Genomic DNA, 25000 nt, shown 5'->3' on the forward strand with positions numbered 1-25000 from the left:
ATTATGGACTGCATATGTTCCCCCTCTCTTACTTCTATAATTACACTATTGCCTTCACTCTGACGTCACACACACACACACACACACACCCCTGAACCGATACCTTCACTGGCTCTCATTTCCTCTCCCTCTGTCTCTCTCTCTCTGTCCACTCCCATACACAGGAAAGTTGATATGCTTATTTGGTCTTTCCATTTTTGTATTTGTATGCCTGTTCTTTCTCAATATAATCTTTTATTTCTGCATAATGTTCTTCTAGGTTTATATATAAGTTTATATATAGTTTTAGGTTTATGTTTAGCAACAATGTCACAGCGCTAACATAAGCGTTGGAAGTAACTAGCTAAACCTGCTGGTTATTCAGTACTGTAACAATGCACATGGTCATGTATTAATAGTTCTAGGCTGGGAAATCATTACCAATTAGTTAATGTTCCTGTGTATTTGTGTGTGTGTATATGAGATGGCACATGTGTGTGTTTGTGTGTGTGTGTGTGTGTTTGTGTTTATGTGTGTTTGTTTGTTTGTTTGTTTGTTTGTGTGTGTATGTGTGTGTGTGTGTGTGTTGAGATTGTCAAACCTGTGTGTGTTTTCCTGGGCCACTTTCAGAATGTGCTCCAAGGCCTGCAGGTCAGGAAGAGTGGCGTGTCCATCAGTCCAGGGCAGCAGAGAGGAGAGAGGGACCATGGACAGAACCTGGAGAACCTGCGGACCAGAGAGAAAGTAGAGGGAGAGAAAGAGAGAGAGAGAAGGAGAAAGAGAGAGAGAGGTGAGATAGAGAGAGAGAGAGAGTTTATATGTTTATATTTTTTCCTAGCATCCGGTTGGCTTTGGCAGCAGCACTGTAGAACTTGTCAAGCCAGAGGAACCGATTTAAATGTGGATGTGATAGCAGATAGCTGAGAGGAGAGGGAACTAGGGGGAACAGTGGAACTGGTTCAGAGTGAGAGTGAGCGTGTGTGTGTGTGTGTGTGTGTGTGTGTGTGTACATCAAGTGTGTGTGCATGTGAGTCCTCCTCCAAGTTACTCCTCCTTACTCATCAATCATTCTCTCGTATCTTTCCTAGTCATCATTCCTTCATTCCTGCTCTCTTCCCCTCCTTCTCTCTCTCTCTCTCTGAGCTCTGTCTCTTTCAGCACATCCCTGTCCAACAGGCTCCACTCGCCTCCCTCACTCACTCTTCAAACTGCCTGTCTGTCCTCATGCTGGGTGCACTGCAGGAACACACACGCGCGCACACACACACACGTCACACACAAACATTGCACACACACGCGCACACACACACTCAAAAGAGGCAAAAGTCTTCATAAATCCATACACGCGCAAACTCATGCTTGAACCCACACATGCATACACACACACACACACACACACACACACACACACACACACACACACACACACACAGTACACGTATGCCTCCCCACGTTTTCTTAAGTTCTTATCTCCACCTTGGAATGCATGTCCTCTTTTAGTCTTTCAAATTAACCCAATCAGTCCATAGTCATGTCTTCCTGTCATATGCTTGATGGTTTGACCTCTCTCTCACACACACACACACACACCAAAGGACATGGAGTCTGACAGACTAATCACAGACTAATCACACAGCCTGACAAACGTACATTTGTAAAATATGCGCATGCAGACACACAAACACGTTTCGGACAAACGCACATGCAGTTTTAAAACAGACACACACACACACACACACTCTTCCACATCTGGCTTTTTGCGAGCCGTCTCAGAGGAGCGAGTGCGAGCGAGCGAGAGAGAGAGAGTGAGCTGGCGAACGACAGACTTTGTTTTTCTTTGCCCCCACCCCTCCTCTTTTCAGCGGGCCCAGAAAGCCCCCGCCGCCTTTCAGCTGTTTACATTCCAGCCGCATACTTCCCTGATTATTATTTCTGCTTATTAAGACCTTAAATAAGCACCTTTACAAACCTCCAGAGGGAGGGGGGGGAGAGAGGGAAGAGAGGAAAGGAGAGAGGGAAGAGAGGAGAGGAGAGGAGAGGAGAGGATGGGTTAGGGGAGAAGAGAAGAGGATAAGAGAAGGAGGGAGAAAGAGAAAAAGGTGAACTTTGGTTCTATGATTTATCTGTGTGTGTGTGTGTGTGTCTATGAGCATATGTGTGTGTATGTTTGTGTGTGTGTGTAGGCTCATGATTATATTTCAAACAGATGCCACAGCTCCAACCCACAGCTGCTTGTTCTCCTTCTCTCTCTCCCTCTGTCACTCTGTTCCGTACAGCTCTTTTCTGCTTATTGGTCCTCTTCTGTTCTTCATCCATTTCACAAGTTCATCATCTCTCTATCATGGCCTTTGTCTCTCTCTCTCTCTCTCTCTCTTTCCTCCCTCCATCCTGCTCGATGAGTTTTATGACCCCTTTTATGAGCTCCCGTCTCACAGCATACTGACTCATACACACATGCTCTCTCTCCCTCCATCTCTCTCTCTCTCACACACACACACTTGCACACCTACAGATGACATTCGTATGAGACGCGTTAGACATGAACACCTTAAAAACTAAAAAGAAAAGCACACACACACAAACTATTATGTGGAAGAACTAAATAAGACACACACACAATAGACTTCAGACACACACAAACACACACACCAAACAGAACCACCAGTGACGCACATACTATTCCTCTGACATACTCTCATGCTCACAAGCTAAGAAGTCTAAACACAGACTGATCTTCCTAAACACTCTCTCAGACATATACATCTAACACACCCTTCACACACACCCTTCACACACACCCTTCACACACACACACACACCCACACCCACACACCCACACCCACACCCACACCCACACACACACACACACACACACACACACACACACACACACACACACACACACACACACACACACACACCTCATGATCATGCCCATACACACAGTCGTCTGTCCTGCCTTTATGAAAACACACATACACACACAAAACAGACAATATCATGTCACACAAATATGATGAATGCCACAACATCCTTGTGTAATCCAAATAAATGCAACCAGCATACACACATTTCATATGAATATGGGGAAGGTAAGCTTGTGTGTGTGCGTGTTCTCAATGTGAAAGCAGTTTCACCCTTTTGAAACTCCTCTTTTACAAGCTAAAAGAATCTGAGCCAACCAGGCCTGTTGCCCGACTCCTCCTCAACATACACACACACACACACACACACACACACACACACACACACACACACACACACACACACACACTTTACTGCAGCAAAGGGGTCGTCATGCCAACCAGGCCAGATTGGAATCCCAAGGCAGGGAAATCCAGCTCAACAGGCCGCCATTTAAAACATTAACGGCTAAGTAATAAAACACACTCTCTCTCTCTCTCACACACACACACACACAGTTTAACACAGTCATTGCACAAACATAACACACCAAAATACTAAAACATGTGTAACACACACACACACACACAGCACAGCACATGTTCATATTTACAGAGCATGCATATGTATAATAGCCCCTCACAATCCACACACATCTGCACACAATGCAATGGCATGATGTAGGCCTGCACATATAAAGCACATACATTACACACACCTCTAATACATGCATAGGCATTACAGTCAAACCACCCAATAATGGGTGAGGAATTCTGATATACACACATGTGCAGAAACATACAGCACAGTACAGCACAGCGGTCCAGTCCCGTGATTCCCGTCAGTTTTAACAAGACCTAATGATGGGAATGGCAGGGCTAACACACACACACACACACACACACACTCTCCCTCTCTCTCTCTCTCACACACACACAAAGCTGCGTGGTAATTGATGGCTGTTGGGGTGTTTATGGGAAACTGAAACATGACTCTGTTAGCTAAACAGGAAGTGGACTGTCTCCAGCGCCGTGCGAAGCGGGAAGCGGCGTTCCTTGGAAAACTGCGTGGCACATCTGCCTACGCTCCAGAGACGCGCTAATGCGAATAGCTGTTGTTGTTCTTGGGCACTCTAACAGTGCTCTTATAGCTTCTAAAGGCTTAGGGAGAGGGGTAAATCACACACACACACACACACACACACACACACACACACACACACACACACACACACACACACACACACACACACACACACACACACACACACACACACACACACACACACACACACACACACACACACACACACACACACACACACACACACACACACACACAGCATCGTTTTTCACCTTGTGATTCGTAGACCAGGCTGGGTCGTATTTTCTCTTTCTCTCTTTCTCTCTCTTTTGTGTGGGCTAGCGGGTGTGTGTGTTTGCCAACAGCTGTGAAATCAAAGATCCGTTTCTCCAGAGCTTTGCTGTGAGTCGCACAGGGCCCCGCTAACTGCGAACACAAGACCCTGACCTTGGTGGAAACACAAACTCCATCCCAGCAGCTGAAGCTCCATAGCCAAGCATATTCAATTCTAACGGATCCAATCGTGTGTGTGTGTGTGTGTGTGTGTGTGTGTGTGTGTGTGTGTGTGTGTGTGTGTGTGTGTGCGCATGTGTGTGCGTGAGAGAGAGAACACTGCTATGGCTGTATAGGCTGTAAAGGTTACACTGATTGTTGTATGCATGAGAGAGTTTGCACACAGTGCAAGACTGAGGGTTTTCGTACAGAAAAGCAAACCTTGAAGTGTTTTGCAGCTTCACCTTGAAGTAGTTATTCTAGTTGCTCACTCTTTCTTGCTCACACAACAGATTCTGAGAATTGTGGAGGAGGAGGAAGGCAATGTGTGTGTGTGAATGTCTCTCTGTGTGTGAGAGATCGTGCCTGAAAACGTATGAGTACCACTGGATGTGTGTGTGTTGGAATGTCTGTGTGTGTGTGTGTGTGTGTGTGTGTGTGTGCGTGTGCGTGTGTGTGTGAATGTCTCTCTCTCTGTGTGTGTGTCTTACCTTGGCCAAGCACGGTAGGTGCGTCTCATGCATCGCCATCCTACAGAGCATCTGTACGTCGAGGTCAAAGGTCACCACGCCGCACTCCTCACCCTCTGCATCCTCATCCTCGGCCTTCACCTTCCTCAGCAGCGCCTCGAGCGCCAGCTCTCGCACCTCGTAGTGCGGGCACTGCACAAGACGCCCAAACAGCTGGGCTCCACGCGGGTCCTTCGTCCTGTCGGGGCCGGTCACGCACACCCGCGAGGCCAGGCGAGCGAAGCTCTGCAGGTACTGAACATACCCGGGGACCGCGAGGGGGCCGTCTCCACGGCAACCGGGGGTCACCAGCTCAGACGCCGTGAGGAGGGAGATGACGTCATCACACAAAGACCGCAGCTGGGTGTCTGAATTCAATGGGGAAATGGAAGGCACATAAATAAGCACAGAAGATTCAGGGTGATAACAGCTGTATATTACTGCAAGTTATATAAACAAACTTTCATTTATGCCTCCATATACAATTATTATATAATAATATAATATATTATTATAATACACCACAGGGTGAGCATTACTGTGGGAGTACACTGGCGTAGACAACACAAAAAAATGGGGCAGAGAGCTATAGTGTGCTTGTGTTTACGAGCAAGTGAGTGAGTGCGCATGTGTGTTCGTGTGTGTGTGTGTGCGTGTGTGGTAGACAGAGAGAGAAAGACAGGCATGAGAATAGAAGGGGGAATGGCTAAATGACCAGGCACATGCACACACTGTCAAATGTAAGATCCCTGTGCCAATATCAAGTATAGTACCAAACACATATTTAAGGAATGTCACACCAACCACCCTAATCACCCCCACCCTGTGCCCGTGCTCACACACACACACACACACACACACACACCAAGACAACAGACATGCCATTCCTGTCTCACACAGAAATACACATTACTTGCCCAACAAACTGGAGTCTATCACAGCCTCCCCCCACCTGTTAGGCCCCCACACTGCTCTCCTCTCTTCTGCCCCTCTGTGCTCTCTCTCTTCTGCCACCGAGACATTCCATTTCTCTCTCTCCATTCCACTAGGCCTCTCTTTCTCTCCGACATTCTCCAGCCCACGAGTTCCTTCCTCTCTTTCTGAGTGGAGTATTCATTTTTGATAAGTCACTGGAATGGCTAAAGTCAATACAGTTAAAACTGGACTACATGAATGTTTTCCCTTAAAAACAGTTTCTTTGGAGTTGGTATTTATGAGTTAAACACAGGGACTGTTAAAAGTCAGTCAGAAGTCCTCCTCTCTTTCTCTCTCTCTCTCTCTCTCTCTGTAAGGAGGAGTGCTGTCTCATGGGGCTTGTCCTCTAAGAGCTTCATAAACATTTTCACAAGCCAGTCCTTGTCCTGAAAACTCCTCTCTATTCTGTTGGACAGCTTACAAACAACACACACACACTCATAGACCATTAAACACACTCACCACTGGCGGGCTTTCTCTCTCTCTCACTTTCTCTCTCTCTCACACACACAACCTCTTTTGAAATTACCACATAAACACACAAAAGCACATGCACAAACATTGGTACATACAACAGTGCACACACACACATACATACACAAACACACACATCAATAAAAAAATAAACTGAAGAAAAAAAAAAAAAACCTGGACATGGAAATGTTTGTAGTGCACACACAGACACACACGTTATCTCTGGCACTTTCTGGGTAGTGTAATATTTTTGGCACCTTCCCTGAACTCAATCAGTCACAGCTTTACCTCACCGCCAAGACACACACACACACACACACAATGATATTCCTCACAGGGCCTCCTTCTTTCACGGCCAGCACAATTAGCTGAACACACCTCCGCCCAGTGATGTGGGCAGTGCAACCTGAGTCCATCCTCATGGTCAAGATCACAGAGTGCAGAGCACAAAAGAGTTAAGAGAGAGAGTGAGAAAGAGAGAGAGAAAAGAGAGAGTGTATGAGAGACAGGGAAAGAGAGAGAGAAAGTGTAAGAGAGACAAAGAAAGAGATATAGTGAGGTAGAGAGAGAGCGTGTGAGAGAGAGAGAAGAATATATATATATATATATATATATATATATATATATATGTGGCGCGTTTATATTTCTGCCAAATATTGCAGAAGCTAAGCTGAATGCAGTTCTGTACATACAGAATGCATACATTTGAAATAAGCATGAACATACGGCATTACTTCACTTTGAAGTGAGAAAGTGCCTTTTGGAGCAATTTATTATAATTTACAATTGGATGTGATCATTTGGATCCCAATACTGTCAGTTGTCAGTGATTTGGAGAAAATCGATTTCAGCCCATACAGCTGTCTGTCCGTGCAGGTTGCTAGCTAGCTAAACAGGCAAAAGTGCAATTTCTATGAAATGGTAGCTACCAAACATGATGGCTGTTATTAAACGGACTTTTGAAACTCATGAAGCAGCTACCTCAAGGACTGAAGTAAAATTTGCCTGCAGTAAACAGTTAGAACGCTAATATTTGAGCATTCTAGCTTCTTACAATAGCGATGCATCTAGCTTTCTAAAATATTATTTTGTTTATCAAACTCTGCAATGGCAGCGGACTATCTAAATGTGACATGCCTTTGGTTCTGCAATGGCAGCAGCAGGGAATGAATTTCACAGCGGCCGTCGTAGCCCCTTGCGTTGGCCGTGACGCCACTTTAAAAATCAGAGGTTTACAGGCCACGGTGGCCTTGGTGCCCCCTTCTTTAAATATTCTGCTTTGCGTCCTACTAATAGCGATATATATTTAGCCTATGGCCTGACAATCTTAGCATTCACAGCGCAAATTACGCAGTGGAGAAAGTGACAGCGCAAGAAAGAAAGTGCGTCCAAATTCACCCATTCTTCTCAGTTGAACTACTCGCAAAGTAGCCTACTCATCACACAGACATAACAAGTATCACATGAAAGAGCTTTTTTCTCAGCTTTTAAACGATGTTAGCCGCTAATTGCTGTGGTGAACGGTTCGCGAGAAAAGTGAATAATATCATTCAATTTAATCATAAATTCTACTGAAGGTTTTGCGTCCATCTCCCTACCCATTCATCCCGGTGGAATACTTCACGAACCCTTCGTTTAACATATGACAAACCATATATCAGAATAAACAGCAGACCTAACAGAAAGGTGTAAAGCAGTCCCCTGTGCAGTTAGCCGTTCAAGAGTAATCCCGTTTTGAATTTGCAGTAAATTTCAACATACATGCATGTCTCCAAATTTGGGATTTAAGTTTTACATTGTGTTTAAATTGTTCCACATTATTTCATAACGGGCCAAATACAAAATAAATATTACAAATGTCGCCTAGATATCGGTAAATCAGAGGACAGCTGACTAAGAGTTTGTGAAAGTAGCCTTAATGATCACAAAATGCTAAGCATGCATCTAGGCTATTTGAGTTTCTTAAAGCTGAGCTGTGCTTAAATTGTTCATACATGATTTCATAACAGGCCAAATATAAAATAAATAAATAAATAATAAATATAATATAGCCTAGATATCTGTAGATATTAGATGATCAGATGATTTACAGTTATATGTAATATGTCATGTTTCATGTTTTTGTAATGTTTCATACAGTGATGCAGGTCTACTGCAGTGAATACAACTTTGATAATTTCAAAGTTGATCAAATGCAGCTTCCTCTCGTGATTACTTGTGAAGCCTTGGATAAGAGGAACAGGCCTACTGTGGCCTACATGGGCTCCAACTTGTGGAGTGCTGAGTGAGAACTAGAGAGGGGTGGAGGGAACAAGGGGGAAGGAAGAGAGAGCATTGCTATGGAGATGTAGAACCAACACTAATTGTGTATTAGACACAGTTTTAGCATGCATGCGCACGCACACACACACGCAAACACAAGCCTCATAACAGATATATTTGTTGTTTCACCCTTTGCTCCATTTTTTTAACCACTTTTTACCACTGTCTTTCTGCCTCACTGTTTGCGTGCTATATTAGCACATATGCATAACCCCTCCCTCCATGCCACAGCCGAACTGTTGCCACACTTATACCTTTTCTTAATATAGTTATATATATATATAGATATATAGACTTTATTCTGCACTGTTGCACTGTTGGACTTACTCATTTGCACCATCACCATGACACTCATTCACACAGAGCACCTTACCTTACCTTTCTATGCACAAAGAATCACAGGCTCAGTCCCTGCCTCAGTCATTGCAAGCGCCTCTTGATTGATTAATCACCCACTATGTGGATACTGTTTTTAGAATTGATTTAGATTAAGTGTTATTTAGTATAATTTGTATTTTAGTATATTTAGTATATTCTTTATCTTCTACTGTCCTTATTGCTTAGTTGTGGTTTTTATATTATATACTTTTAATTACTTTTTCTGCTGTTAGTGAATGTGTGTGTATTGTCTGTTTGCTACTGAGACCTTGATTTTCCCCTGGGGATCAATAAAGTATCTATCTATCTATCTATCTATCTATCTATCTGACTATAACAGAATTATACGAACAAACAAACTTGTTTTGTTCACAGTATTACTGGTTCTAAACAATCATGAGAATGAAGCATCTTTAAACTCCAATTTGAATTGGACAGAGAAAATGGAGGAGGGACAAGGTAATGGAGGATACGTGTGTGTGTGTGTGTGTGTGTGTGTGTGTGTGTGTGTGTGTGTGTGTGTGTGTGTGTGTGTGTGTGTGTGTGTGTGTGTGTGTGTGTGTGTGTGTGTGTGTGTGTGTGTGTGTGTGTGTGTGTTTGAGAGATGAAATGGAAAGGAAAGAGAAACCGTTATGCTGGCCGGTCATGTGGGGCACCTCTATCAAGGATGTCAAATCGTGTAGGCATACACCATGTTACACCTGAAGGCATAGACTTCAGCAGCCACACACACACACACACACACACACAGCAGACAAATCTAAATCCAAACATACACACTCTTCTTAAACTGTGTCATATAAACTTTGCCACGGGTCAGCCAACAACACGGCAAATTCAATTAAACAAAAAGTTATAAAAGTGAAAAAAATAATAAAAAATAATAAAAGTAATAAAAATAACACGCGAGTGCACACACACACACACACACACACACACACACACACACACACACACACACACACATAGGAGCCAAGTCAAAACAAACGAGACGCTACAGTGCAACCCCTCCCTGTTCTTTCAACCAGTTCCAGACACTCATTACACACACACTGCCAGAGAGAGAGAGAGAGAGAAAAACAGCCTAGGAGAGAGAGAGAGAGAGAGAGCGAGAGAGAGAGAGAGAAACAGCATGCGAGAGAGAGAGAGAGAGAGAGAGAAAGAGAGAGAGATATGAGGAACTTCATGGGGATTCATGACGGAACGACCCGCACAGGTGACACAGAGGGAAAGGAAAACAATGAAAAAGAAAGATACAAAATCTGAAGAGAACGTCTCTATCTCTTTGTGTGTGTGTGTGTGTGTGTGAGTGTGTGTGTGTTTGAGAATGAGGGGGACAGAAAGAGATGGAGAAAGAAAGAGGGAGTGTCAGTGTCAGTGTCAGTGTGTGTGTGTGTGTGTGTGTGTGTGTGCAGGGGTGTTTTTATAATGCCGTTTATTAAAATAGCTGGGCACTGGGAGAGTGCTGGACCACAGCAATGATTCATTTAGGAAATGAAAGGCAAGACACGCCACACCAACCCAAGAGGGGCCAGGACTGTGTGTGTGTGTGTGTGTGTCAGGATTGTGTGTGTGTGTGTTTGTGGACAGCAGTTATGTGTCTTTATGAGAACTCTTACTTTTAATAACACACAAACAATGAGAGCCTGCAGAAGCATGCGCACACACACACACACACACACACACACACACACACACACACACACACACACACACACAGAGAAATGGTGAAACACAGCCCCTCCTTGTAATGCAGACAAAAACACTGAAGTGTACAGCACCAGACACAATATAATCACCAAAATAGTGTCTGTGCCTGTGTTTTCATGTGTGTTAATGAGAGCGCCACGTTGTACTCTCTCTATCTGTGTGTGTGTGTGTGTGTGTGTGTGTGTGTGTGTGTAATTACAGACTCACATACTATGTCAACGTGAGTGAGTGAGTGTTAATGCGTATGTGCATGCGTGGCTGTGGGAATGAAAAAAAAAAATGCATATACATTTTTGTGAGTGTGTGTTTGTGTGTGTGTTTCATGAGATTAACTGCTGTCAAGTAAGAGTGCGTGCTTGGATGAAGAAGCAGACGTGTTGATATGACAACACCTGTGTGTACAAATTAGCCTCTGCCTAAATACTACAAACATTATTGTATGTGTCTGTGTGTGAAAGAAAGTGTGTGTGCGTGTGTGCTCAGACATATGTAAGTAAGTAATGGTAATCATCTTGCTGCCAGCTAAGCTTCACGGTCTGGGAAGTGCAGTGTCTCTAAAGCTGCCGGAATAGTAAGTAAACACACACACACACACACACACACACACACACACACACACACACACACACACACACACACATACACACACACACACACACAGCTGGCTTTAACATCACACTTTACCATCATTACCAAAACTGTGAAAAACAAAACACAGACAGTGAGAAATGTGTGTGTGTGTGTGTGTGTGTGTGTTTGCCAGAAGCATTGTAAAGAAACGTTGGCATATTTCCCATGGTGCATTGTGAGTGTGTGCATGTAAGTGTGTGCGTGTGAGTGTATATATATATGTCTGGGGGGATGATGTTGTACAGTATTATTCTACATTATGGTGTAGTATTGTATTATTCTCACAATGTTTACAAATAGCTATGATATAATGTCAGTAACACTGTTGTATTTAATGACAGTAAACAGAACATGTGTGATGATGAGTGTGTGTGTGCGTGTGCGTGCGTGGCTGTAGTTTCTAACCAAAGTACCAATACATATCTCCCCCTCACTGTCATTGCATATGAAAACCATCTCTGGATGCTACCCATAGCTAGATGTAAGTCAAGACAGAGAGAGGGAGAGAGAGAGGGAAAGGGAGACAGAGAAAGAAAAAGAGAGAGAGAGAGAGAGGCAGACAGAGAGAGAGAGAGAGACACACAGACAGAAAGAGAGCACTCTCAGGAGTCTGGAACTCCATACTAATCCAGCCCAAAGTGCTCGGCTGTTTTTACTGACGTTGGCAGGAGGGGAATGGGGATGTGGGGTGTATGTGGTGGTGGTGGTGGCAGTGGTGTGTATATGTGTGTGTGTGTGTGTGTGTGCATGTGTCGGAGGAGAGGGGTACGGGGAGGGGGATTGGGTATTTATGAGCCCACACGGATCAAACAGCTCAGCATGGACACACACACACACACACACACACAGTCAGCCATGCTAGCCAGCTAGTGCGGAGCTCTGGGAATCTGTGTGCAGGAACTGGCCAATAAAGTGTGAGTTCCTTGTTAATGGTGGGGGCCAGCGGAGCTGAAACAGAGGATTGTTCCCTCCCGCCGCTCTGCACTCCCTCCTCCCTCAGCGCTCAGCTCAGCGCTCAGCTCAGCGCACGCTCTCCTCTCCTCTGCTTTCTACTCTCCCTCGCTTTATTCAGCCTTTCGTTCCCATTTCACTCAAAAGGGGCACACACACACACACACACACACACACACACACACACACACACACACACACACACACACACACACACACACACACACACACACACACACACACACACACACACACACAGACACACAGACACACACACAGACACACACACACACACACACACACACACACACAGACACACAGACACACACACAGACACACAGACACACACACACAGCCAGGAAAGAAACACAGACAGAGGGAACGAAAGAAGAAGAGGGCAAAAGAGAAAGAGAAGAGAGAGAAAGTGTGCGCGCGCATGCACGTGTGTGTGTGTGTGTGTGTGTGTTTGGCGGTGTTTGTTATGTAAGTCAGATTGGCAGGGTAGGGCTCTGCCTTCAGTGAATGTGGGGTTGTTTTAAAAACGGTAAACGTTTCCACTGTGCCTGACATGTGTCGAGCACATGGGGCCAAACACACACACAATCTCCCACTCTCCTTCCTTTTAACTGGGTCACAAGCACAATTGCACCATCTGTCTGAAGCTTGTGCTTTGGGGAGCACATTCTTCCAGTATCAAAGACACCCCACCCCTTAACTAACACCAACTCCTCTCACACATGCAGACACACACACACACACCCACACACAAACAGTCCCATGTGCAAATGTTTTCACAGAATCACCCGGGATGGGGCCTGAGCGCACACACACACACACAAGCTGTCTTCTTTGTGTTTCTCTCATTCACACAGACACACCTACACTCTGTAACTTGCATATGACACACACACACACACACACACACACACACACACACACACACACACACACACACACACACACACACACACACACACACACACACACACACAGACACACACACACACACACACACACACACACACACACACACACACACACACGTTTTACTACAGAGGCTCATTCCAACATAGACTTCAGTTATTACCAATACCTTTCAGGATGATTAACATGTTCCTCTCACTCTCTTCTAGAACACCAATAAACTGCACTTCTGCTCATGAGGAATGGATGTGAACGAAGCACATCACTGTACTAACATCCCTGCAATCACAATCACCTTTGATATTCAATACCAACACAATCAACTAAAACTATAAACATTCACTCAACTCTACACACGAAAACATGCTAGCTTCGCTGTTTGAATATAGATAAAAGACCATGTGCCCTTACTGCATGTGTTTGTGTTTCTGTTTGTGTGTGTGTGTGTGTGTGTGTGTCCTGAAATGTATTGGTAATAACTCTAAGTCTATGTTGGAATGAGCCTCTAGAGTAAAACAAGTGTGTTTGTGTGTTTTGTATGTCATATGCTGAGTGAGAGAGAGAAACAAAGAAGACAGCTTGTGTGTGTGTGTGTGTGGATTCCCTCAAAAAGTACCTACCCTCTTCAAGCCCAAAGCCAGGTGAGCACACACACCCCAACAGGTCCAAACACACAGCTTGGGTCACCAGACAAGGATTCCGTCTGACAGAGAGAGAGAGAGAGAGAGAGAGAGAGAGAGAGAGAGAGAGAGAGGGAGAGAGGGAGAGATATAGAGAGAGGGAGAGAGAGAGAGATGGGGAGAGAGGGAGAGAGAGATGTTTACATTAACAGAGGGCAAAACATGGTCTGAAGTGACTCAGACGGCAGTAAAGCAGACACTTTATAGAGGTTTGTGTCTGAGATCTTACTATGAGGAAAGAGAGAAAGAGAGAGAGAGAGAGATGGAGAGGTAAGGAGCGAGGGAGCAGTGAAAGAGTGTAGCTTTATAGCTGGAGTGCTAAAAAAGCTGCATGAGGTAAGAGCTAAGGTGGCATTTATACAATGGCACTGTGCTAAACTGGATTACCTTATTTCCTACCTACCATAAACACACACACACACACACACACATCTCACAGGTCACGCTCACATATGCAATGAATGAAAACCTTTAGAATGGAGCATGTGCGTGCGTTCGTGCGTGCACGGAATGGCATTTGTGTATAACAAACGTACTGTATATCATGTGAGCATGTAGATGTGCAACTGTGAGTGTGTGTGTGTGTGTGTGTGTGTGTGTGTGTGTGTGTGTGTGTGTGTGTGTGTGTGTGTGTGTTGTGTGTGTGTGTGTTGTGTGTATGCGTGTGTGTGTGTGTGTGTGTGCGTGTTTTGTGTGTGTGTGTGTGTGCGTGCGTGTGTGTGTGCGTGTGTGTGTGTGCGCGCGTGTGTGTGTTTGTGTATGTGCGTGTGTGTGTGTGTGTATGAGTTTGTGGGAGCCATCAAGAGAAGAATGTTAGCGCCTCTCCACTGGAGGTGAACCACAGGGAAGTGTTTCTTGTGTGTATGAAAGGATACATCTGCATGTGGGACACGTCTGTGTGTATGTGTTTGTGTCCAAGTGTCTGTGTGTGAGTGTGTGTGAGTGTGTGTGTGAGTGTGTATGTGGAGACCACAGCAGTGCTGGTGCCTGAGAGCATATATGAGAACAAGGGCTACAGTGTTCAGAGTTGACGTCACAGTTTCATCACTCCGATATTAATAACTCACACACACACGCCTACACACACACACACACACACACACAGAAAATGACACTAACAGAGAGAAAAGTCATATACACACACCAACACAGAGACACTCTCCCTCTCTGTCACAGACACACACACACACACACACACACACACACACACACACACACACACACAAAGAAATGTTACCGCTCTCTCACACACCTACCTGACGCACTGTACCAACAAACCACCATATGCCAGGAAGTGCTGGCCAATGAAAACACCGGAGCCCTGATGGGAGGGCCGTCACATTCTGACTGTAGAGGCTCTTAACCCACCACGGCCAGTCACCTCACTATAATCATCACAATGAGTCACCATACATTTATGACATGTGCTTCCACATGTGCAACGTTCCTGTTGTTTATTTAGGATCATATTAAGGGACATGGGAAATGAATGTCCTAGGTGCATTCTGGTGTAGGTGTAATCTGTCATTTCAGTCCCATGCACTGTGTGTCAAATTGCTTCTCACGGTCCTCAAGCGGTCTACTTTGACACTAAAACAAACTCTTATAGTATAGTGTAGTAAACAAACAAACAAACATAGTGGCTCGGACAAACAATCCCAGCTGCCAATCAGCACGATGCTTTAGGAGTATGGAAAGGAGAGGTGTGATTTGAGCACAAAAATCAACAACCTTTTGTGAAAGTGAAAGTGAAATTGCGGTTGATAATGATTATATTATTATACTGGTAGTCACTTTAGACTATACAGTCACAGACCTGTTATATGTGAATGGTTCACACTATAATTATGTCCTAGCATTATGTGTGTGTGTGTGTGTGTGTGTGTGTGTGTGTGTGCAGACGAAGAAAGATGTAATGTGAGGGAACGAAGAAATATGGGACGAAGAAATATGAGGGAGTCACAGCGCCCAGAGAGGAAGCAGGGTGTGAGGGTGGATTCCTTCTCAAGTATGCAAGTATGTGTGTGTCTGTCGGAGTGTGAGTGTGATCGCGATTGCATGTCTGCGTATCTCTGAGTGATGGGACATACTGTGTTGTCTATTTATGTCTGAATATGTGTACATCTATCTTTCCGTGTGTGTGTGTGTGTGTGTGTGTGTGTGTGTGTGTGTGTGTGTGTGTGTTTTGGGGGTGAAGGGGGGTTTGCTAAACATTTCTTTGTCTCATCAATAGACTGCACATGGGTGTGCGTCTGTGAGTACTATATGTGCGTCTGTGACTACATGGGTATGCGTCTGTAAATACATGGGTGTGCGTCTGTGACTACATGGTCAGTGTCTGTAACTACATGGGTGTGCGTCTGTGACTACATGGGTGTGCGTCTGTGACTACATGGGTGTGCGTCTGTGAGTACTGTACGTGGGTGAGCGTCTGTAACTACATGGGTATGCGTCTGTGACTACATGGGTATGCGTCTGTAACTACATGGGTGTGTGTCTGTGACTACATGGGTGTGCGTCTGTAACTACATGGGTGTGCGTCTGTGAGTACTGTACGTGGGTGTGTGTCTGTGACTACATGGGTGTGCGTCTGTGACTACATGGGTGTGCGTCTGTGACTGCATGGTCAGTGTCTGTGACTACATGGGTGTGTGTCTGTGAACTGGTGAATGAATGGGTATGTCTGTGACTACAGTATTCAGTGAAGAGGGAACACACACAAACACACACTTATGTAATCCTGTCCATCTGTCGCACCCCCCTTGCATGTTGCTTCAATAGTGGGTAGTGGGAAAGTGAGTGTGTGTGAGTGTGTGTGTGTGTGTGTGTGTGTGTGTGTGTGTGTGTGTGTGTGTGTGTGTGCTATGCAATGGACCCAGCATGCTCGAGGGGACAGGAATTCCCCCAGTCATTCTGATCAAGGGCCTTTCAGTCAAGCCTGTGCCCCCCCATGTGCAGCCCCACCACCCTTCACTACCCCTCCCTCTCTCCCCTGAACTAAAGACTGCGCACACACACGCACGCACGCACGCACGCACACGCGCACGCGCACACGCGCACGCGCACGCGCGCACGCACACGCGCACGCGCACGCGCACGCGCACGCGCACGCGCACGCGCACGCGCACGCGCACACGCACACGCACACGCACACACACACACACACACATACACATACACATACACACGCACGCACGCACGCACGTGTCCGCCTCCCTGTGTCTCCCTCTTTGTCCGTCTCCCTTCAGACTGGACATCTCTGGGAGATGACACAGATAGAGTATGGAGTGTAAAACAGCCTGTACTCAAGACCACACCATTACCACCAGAGGAGAAAATGTCCACATCACACATTTAATTATATGTGGATGTATATGTGTGATGTGTGTGTGTGTGTGGGAACGAGTGATGTGTGTGTCCATACCTGTCGGCCAGCCACAGTCTCTGGTGCAGGGCTGCTGTGATGCTTCCATCCAGCTGAGGTTTCAGAGAGTCGGACTGGTAGGAGCGCAGGAGGAACAGCACCTGAGTGGAGGTGAAGAAAGACATGAATGACCAAAGAAAGGGAAGTGAAGTCCACTCTATTGAGCTGATAGTGGTCTGAAGCAGGGCTTTGAACCAGAATCTTTCCCCAATTGGTTTGTTCCGAACAGAAACAGTATTTTAACGTTTCCGGTTTTCGGTTCAACCCTAAAAATTCACATTCCTGAACCGGTTAGAACAAAAAAAATAAAGTTCCTGAACCGGTTAATAATGTTCCATGTCAGCTGCGGAACATACAAATAAGTAGGCTGATCATTAGGACTTTAAAATTATATTGTTAGTCAACATGATTTTCCTTAAGTCTCTATCCTGTCATCAAACATTAAAAAAGCACTAGGCTACATTATGTAAGCAGCATAACTGTAATTCTGACATGCCTACATTTTTTCAGTGTTATACATAAATTAAGACAAGTAAAACTTGTGTAATGTCGTTTATTGGCAAAACACTGAACACATATCCATTATACTTCTTACATAGCTCATGGTGCAAATGACAAATAGGGCAGGCAACATAGCAGGCATTGAGAACCTCAATTAATCAAACCTGGTCAGGACCCAATCAGTGCATTTGTTTCTCTTATGTCATCAAATAATTCAAAACCACAAAGCATTACAGAATCATCGCAGTAGTTCTTACATCCATCCTAAAGCCTATGCAACTCACATAGCTAAATCTGTGCAAATAACTGAAATATGGGAGGAAAGAACGAAAAGAATAACAGTATTAACCGGTTACTAATATTTTAGATAAACGATTCTGTTCCGGAACATAAACATTTTTTAAGTTTCTGGTTTCGTTTCTGTTCCTAGCAAAACATCAGAAGTTTCTGGTTTTCGTTTTCATTCCGTGAACCAGTTCAAAGCCTCGGTCTGAAGTGATAATAAAAACTGATTACTTAGTGTGACTTCACCATTTGCCTGCAACATTCACCGTCCACATAAAAGTTTCAAAGATGAAACACACCATTAGAGTACTGTGTGAATAAATGACTATGAGAGTGGACACCAGCTGATGAATATTACAGGCAACATGCTTGTTGTTACTATACAAATGCAGACACGTTGAAGAGTACTTCTGAAATACTACTGTAGTAGCTGTCTGCATCACACATTAGCCAATATGCCAATATCCTTTCTTCATCATATAGAATCTGGATGAATGAATGAATGAATGAATAACTGCCTGGGTGAATGAATGAAAGGGAGTCTAAGTCCGGTCCGCGTCTGTAAAGGGCTGTGTTAGTGGCAGCCGACTGAGGGGCTGAAATAGCCTCTTTACTGGGCCTCCGCTAGGCCACAGTGTGGAAGCCATTCATTATGCCAGGCAGGCAGGCAGGCCGGGTCAAAAACAAGCCCAGCCACCGAGCTCCTTTTCTGGCCACGAGGCCACGGACACTCCCTCCTCCGTTATACCACCAACCAGCCAACACCCTCTGGACTATGCTGAATGCACACACACACACACACACACACACACGTGAGTTGTGCACTCACGCAGCAACAAACACACTGACACATCTACACATGCACAAACATAGACAGACAGTCAGACGTACACACATACAGACACACACACACAGTCAGACGTACACACACACAGACACACACACAGACACACACACACACACACACACAGACAGACAGACAGACAGACAGACACACACACACACACACACACACACACACACACAGACACACACAAACACACACAGACAGAGACACACACACACACACAAACAGAGACACACACACACACACAAACAGAGACACACACAGACACACACACACACACACAGGGCAGTGACAGCAGGAGTGCTGTCAGGCTGGGAAGTCCCCGTAGTGCTGGGCTGAGCCGCTGGTGGTTTGCGCGCGTGTGTATTTATGGAAGGCCCACAGTGACTTCCCAGGAGAGAGCACACACCATGTGACCCGCCGCAAACCAATGAGGCAGCGGCGTGCTCCCCAAAATAAACGCCACATAGACGGCGGCCTGTCGCCACGGCTACGTTGCCGCGTTGGATGAGTGTGTAAGCGCGCGCGTGTAAGTGTGTGTGTGTGTGCGTGTGTGTGCGTGCGTGTGTGTATGTGTGTAGCCAGGTTGAGGGGAGAGGGCATGGCCACTAAGCTTTCACACCATTAGTGACTGTGTGCTCTCTGAGCTCTACACTTAAATGCATCTCTAAATGCAGAACATCCGGCATGTGTGTGTGTGTGTGTGTTTATGTCTGCACATGTGTTTGTATACAGTATATGTGTAAGTGCGTGCATATATGTTTGTGTGTATGCATTGCACACACATAGACTCTGCATGTCTGCAGTATGGAAGTGTTTTGAGTGTGTCAGTGGTTGTGTAAGCATTTTATTGTCTGCATCCACAAGTTGCAATACATGTACAAATGCACAAGTATGTTTACACGGTGGTTAGCATGACAGTACCACGTGGATATACGCCAACGTGCTGTGAACATGATGAAGGCAGGAGTGAGCCCAACTCGGCCTCATCAAGCAGTGGAGAACGCCCCTGAACCATGTGCTAGTGCACTGCTCACCAGTCTTATCTGATAGCTGAACCATATCGGTCTGTCCAACTGTCACGATCAACTCACAAATGCAGACATCCCAGAAGGCTACGGCTGGAACCAATCACGCAACACAGAAGAAGAGTGTGTGTGAGAGAGACAGAGAGAGAGAGAGAGAGAGAGAGAGAGAGATATAGAGAGAGCGAGAGAGAGCGAGACTGATAGAGAACTGGATTGCTTAAATCTAGGTTTGCATACATTTACGTCTTAATAAAATAACAACTTGTCAGATATGCCTTCATAGCTTTGGGCTTCATTCAGCATTTTGTTCTTCCAGTGGAAATGACTCTTCTACATTTGCTGCCTGCTGCATCCTTTTTGTTTTGATTGTTTAGAAAACGTTTGAGGTCTTGAGTTAATGCATTAAACATTGTTTGCTGGTAACTTGCCACAAATAGCCTACAGATTCTTGCGCGCATACATTCTCATTCTCTCTCCAAAATGTGCCCGTTCTATAGGCTGGCCAAGTGCGTAATTCTGAGGTATAAAGCAGATGTATCTGTTTATTGTACAGAAAAATAAAAATAACCTGTCAAGCAGTCAATTGACTACATTGCAGTCAAGAAGTAGGGCAAATTAATTTACGAAACCAAAACGTGGGTCATAGTTGCCTCTACTACGTAGCCTGTTAAAAACGTCGCTAGATAGTATTAAATCGCCAACAACATTGTTTCCTGCAGAAGCCTACCCTAGGCTACAGATTAGTTCTGAACAGTTATTTCTCTACTGGCTCAATTATCAAAAAGGTGCTTTCTCTTCGTCCTGCGCAAATTAAGCAGGTAGTTCCGTAGAGAGACGTTAGAATAAATTAGCGTTTGCGATTGACAATGTTGTGATAAGTAGGCTATAACACTAACTTTGCAAAGTTAACTTGAATGCATCAATTTTGAACAAAGTTGTGTAGGCTACACCGCGCCAGTTGTAGTCTGCATGAACAGTTCTTGCACAAGACACTGTTTTGATTTGCGTAGGGGAGGTGCGGGCTGAAGCCAACCTGTTTGAGGGAGAGCAGTGCAAGAAGAGAATGCATGCACTATCCTGCGCATATCTCTACAATGAAATAATGTGTCTAGGCTAATCTATATTTTCAATAAGCAATCACTGCATGCCTATGAAAACAATAAGTCAATATATTAGAGATATCAAGAGTAACGCAAGAATGGACGTTACAGTTCAGTAACTGTAACGAATTACTGAAATTTGAATTGTACTTTGTAACACGTTACCACCAACACTGACAATAAAGTAGACAGCAAATTATGATATTTTTTCATTTTGTGGAGCGGCACCGGTAGGCTATCAAAAGCAGATTTCGATTTTCATTAACCACTGTGTAGCCAAGCCTTATGCCATACCCAAGTAGCCTAAATCGTGGTCATTTTTAACTATGCATGATTTATTTTGTTATTGAATTCGTAAGCTGGGATTCCTCTCGGCAACAATTATGTTTAAAGGTAGCCTCCTGCTTTTTCAGAAGGGGCGGCAGGCAGGCTACTGACAGAGCGACGTACAGTGGCAGAGCGACGCACAGTGGCTGAAAGTGGTACTAAAGTTTCACGCAGCTTCACGTCACGTAATGCGTGAATGAAGTGGCCATTTCAAAGTAATGCCCACTGTATGTACACATACAAACATATCTATATGCATATATAAACTTCAATATACAACAGATATGAAATTAAGCAATGGAATAGTAAGAACAAAGACACACTATCTTTGTCTGTCTGTCTGTCTCTCTCTTTCTCTCTCACACACACACACACACACACACACACACACACACACACACACACACACACACACACGGTCGTCTCTTCTCGTGCATGTTTGTTTCCAATTCTAGGCTTACGTCAAGACTGAAACAGAGAAATGTTCAGGGGCCTCTTAGAGTGTGTTATCAGAGCATGCATCACTCTCACACACACACACACACACAAACACTCTCATCCACTCAGAGAGGCCGAGATCCCAGACTGACCACAGTGGAGAAGGCATGCTCGGGTTCAGACACAAACAGTCACACAATCAAACACATGATCATACACACTTCAACTACTTGCACGCACATCACACTGCCACACACGTCTGCGTTTCTCTCTGTGTGTGTCTGTTTGTGAGTTTGTGTGTGTGTGTGTGTGTGTGTGTGTGTGTGTGTGTGTCTCTAATGTCTCATGTTTCCAGGACTCTAGTATGTGGACAATAAATGCCATTTCCATTTTGTTTTGCTCGTTTTGTTGTTGCTAGTGTGTTTTCTCAGAGCCAGACCAGCACATACATCATCTGTAATGGAGCTGGACTGACTGGCCACTGACTGGACCGTAGCTTTTCTCAGACCCCATGGACTCACACTCGTGTTGAACTGGGCCTCCACACTCGATCCGGAAAGTTCTATGCTCCAGTCCGCTAACGTCACTTAGAAGTTCTCGGAATCCCGTCTGTATTTTCACCCACACAAACACCCCCCTCACCCCACTCACACACACAGTTATCAAAACAGTGAGCACAGACACACACACACAGACACACACACACACATACAATCAGTGCCAGATCCTCTAACTAATGTTGTGGCAACACACAAAGGATTAATTAAAAGATAGAAGCAAAAGGAGGGGAAATCAGGGAAGAGAAATGACTTAGCATCAGTAGAGATTGGGCAAGACCTCCTCAAAGTTGCTATTGGCTCTTGTGGTGTGTGTGTCTGTATGTATGCTGCTAGCATAAGTGAACAAGTGTGTCGGCATGTGTCTGAGCAAAGGTGTGTGTGTGTGTGTATGTATGTGTGTGTGTGTGTGTGTGTGTGTGTGTGTGTCTGTATGTATGCTGCTAGCATAGGTGAACAAGAGTGTCTGCATGTGTCTGAGCAAAGGTGTGTGTGTGTGTGTGTGTGTGTGTGTGTGTGTGTGTGTGTGTGTGTCTGTATGTATGCTGCTAGCATAGGTGAACAAGAGTGTCTGCATGTGTCTGAGCAAAGGTGTGTGTGTGTGTGTGTGTGTGTGTGTGTGTGTGTGTGTGTGTGTGTGTGTGTGTGTGTGTGTGTGTGTGTGTGAAAGGAGAGGCCAGTTTTCGTTAGTGCCAGTCGATCAGTTCTCCTTCGCTACACTGATTCTTTGGGGTCTGGTTGTGTAAACATTGTTCTTGGTGTGTGTGTATGTGTGTGTGTGTGTATGTGTGTGTGTGTGTGTGTGTGTGTGTGTGGACTGTGCAGTGAATCCCGCTCCTGTTCTCTGATGGAGTCCTAATCAAAGGCGGAGCTCTGAACTGGTTGTTTACAGATACAGATCCTTCTGCCCATGAGGCATGTGGGTCATAACAGTGTGTCACACAAGGTTAAGCTCTGCCTCTCTGTGTCTCTTAACCATGTCAATGGGTGTGTATACACATGTGTGTGTGTGTGTGTGTTTGTGAGTTTGAGAGGGAGAGTATGTGACATATGTGCCGTTTTGAACTGCTCTGAAGGTGTGTGTGTGGGGGGGGGGGGACAACACACATACACATACACACACACACACACACACACACACACACACATATACATGTGTGCAAGTGTAGTAATTTATGTGTGTGTTTGTGTCTATGTGTGTGTATGTGTGAGTGTGAGTGTGTGAGTGTGAGTGTGTGTGTGTGTCTGTGTGAGTGCGAGGGTGAGGGTGTGAGTGTGTGTGTGTGTGTGAGTGCGAGGGTGAGGGTGTGAGTGTGTGTGTGTGAGTGCGAGGGTGAGGGTGTGTGTGTGTATGTGTGAGTGCGAGGGTGAGGGTGTGAGTGTGTGTGTGTGTGTGTGTGAGTGCGAGGGTGAGGGTGTGAGTGTGTGTGTGTGTGTGTGTGAGTGCGAGGGTGAGGGTGTGAGTGTGTGTGTGTGTGTATGTGTGAGTGCGAGGGTGAGTGTGTGAGTGTGAGTGTGTGTGTGTGTGTGAGTGCGAGGGTGAGGGTGTGAGTGTGTGTGTGTGTGTGTGTTTACAGGAGTTATTCTGCTGGAAGTTTCCATATCTCAGAGGGAAATCTGCACACAATGGGGTCATTAATACTAAGCAGACATAAACATCTGCAACCTGTTACTGCTTCTCTCGCTCTCTCTCCCTCCCTCAGTCTTTCGCTTTCTTTTTCTCTCACTCTTCCTCCACCTTATCCTCTCCTCCTAATCCCCCCCTCTCTCTTTCTCTCACTTTTCCTGGCTCGCTCTCTGTCTCTCCCTCCATCTCTCTCTTCCTGTTTCTCTATCGTAAACACTCTCATATATTTGCATGTGGCTTGCACACATGGCCCAGTGTGCGCTATGAAACGCTTGAGCTTACAGTAATATGCAGCGTTCACAACCCACCCGCCCCTGACTCATCCACCAAGAGAGACAGGGGGGGAGAGAGAGAGAGAGAGAGAGAGAGAGAGAGAGACTCAGCCTTATTTGAGAGGGGTGGGGGTGAGGGTCTACACTTTGGACAGAGACTTTGGCTTAAATGGACCTGACATATTGTTTACTGCTGGCGTAAACACAAACTAATTGAACATAAGTGTAGTACCAGTCCAACAGAAACAGACACAAAAGCTTTCACCTTTCCTGCCAACTGTGTATAAACAATGACACACACACACACACACACACACACACACACACACACACACACACACACACACACACACACACACACACACACACACACACACACACACACACACACACACACACACACACACACACACAGCTTGTGGTTCCATCTACTCATAAACAAGCCATCTTATATCTCTTATAATCTTCTTATATTCTTGAATCTACACACACACACACACATACACACACACCTTCTTGGCGCGCAACGGTGTGGTGGTTGTTATCTGTCCAAGTCAAAGTGATGCACAGGTCCACACGTAGG

The 25000-nt window shown here is 45.2% G+C and overlaps 1 protein-coding gene across 2 annotated transcripts in view; it reads right to left on the bottom strand.

Moving 5' to 3' along the window:
* thada (THADA armadillo repeat containing) overlaps window positions 1–25000 on the bottom strand; it is a 94612-nt gene that overhangs the window by 15089 nt on the left and 54523 nt on the right. For both annotated transcript variants that reach the window (XM_076285766.1, XM_076285765.1), the window contains exons 30-33: window positions 17436–17536; window positions 13952–14034; window positions 4950–5335; window positions 581–705 (exon numbers count right to left, since the gene is read on the bottom strand). In XM_076285766.1, the coding sequence (XP_076141881.1) occupies window positions 581–705; window positions 4950–5335; window positions 13952–14034; window positions 17436–17536 (695 nt within the window). The remainder of the gene's footprint in view (window positions 1–580; window positions 706–4949; window positions 5336–13951; window positions 14035–17435; window positions 17537–25000) is intronic.

The sequence above is a fragment of the Alosa pseudoharengus genome, unplaced genomic scaffold, assembly GCF_046254945.1.
Source record: "Alosa pseudoharengus isolate Yale_2024_CS ecotype anadromous, Long Island Sound unplaced genomic scaffold, YU_APseudo_1.1 YU_APseudo_1.1_scf_15, whole genome shotgun sequence".
Classification (NCBI taxonomy): domain Eukaryota; kingdom Metazoa; phylum Chordata; class Actinopteri; order Clupeiformes; family Clupeidae; genus Alosa; species Alosa pseudoharengus.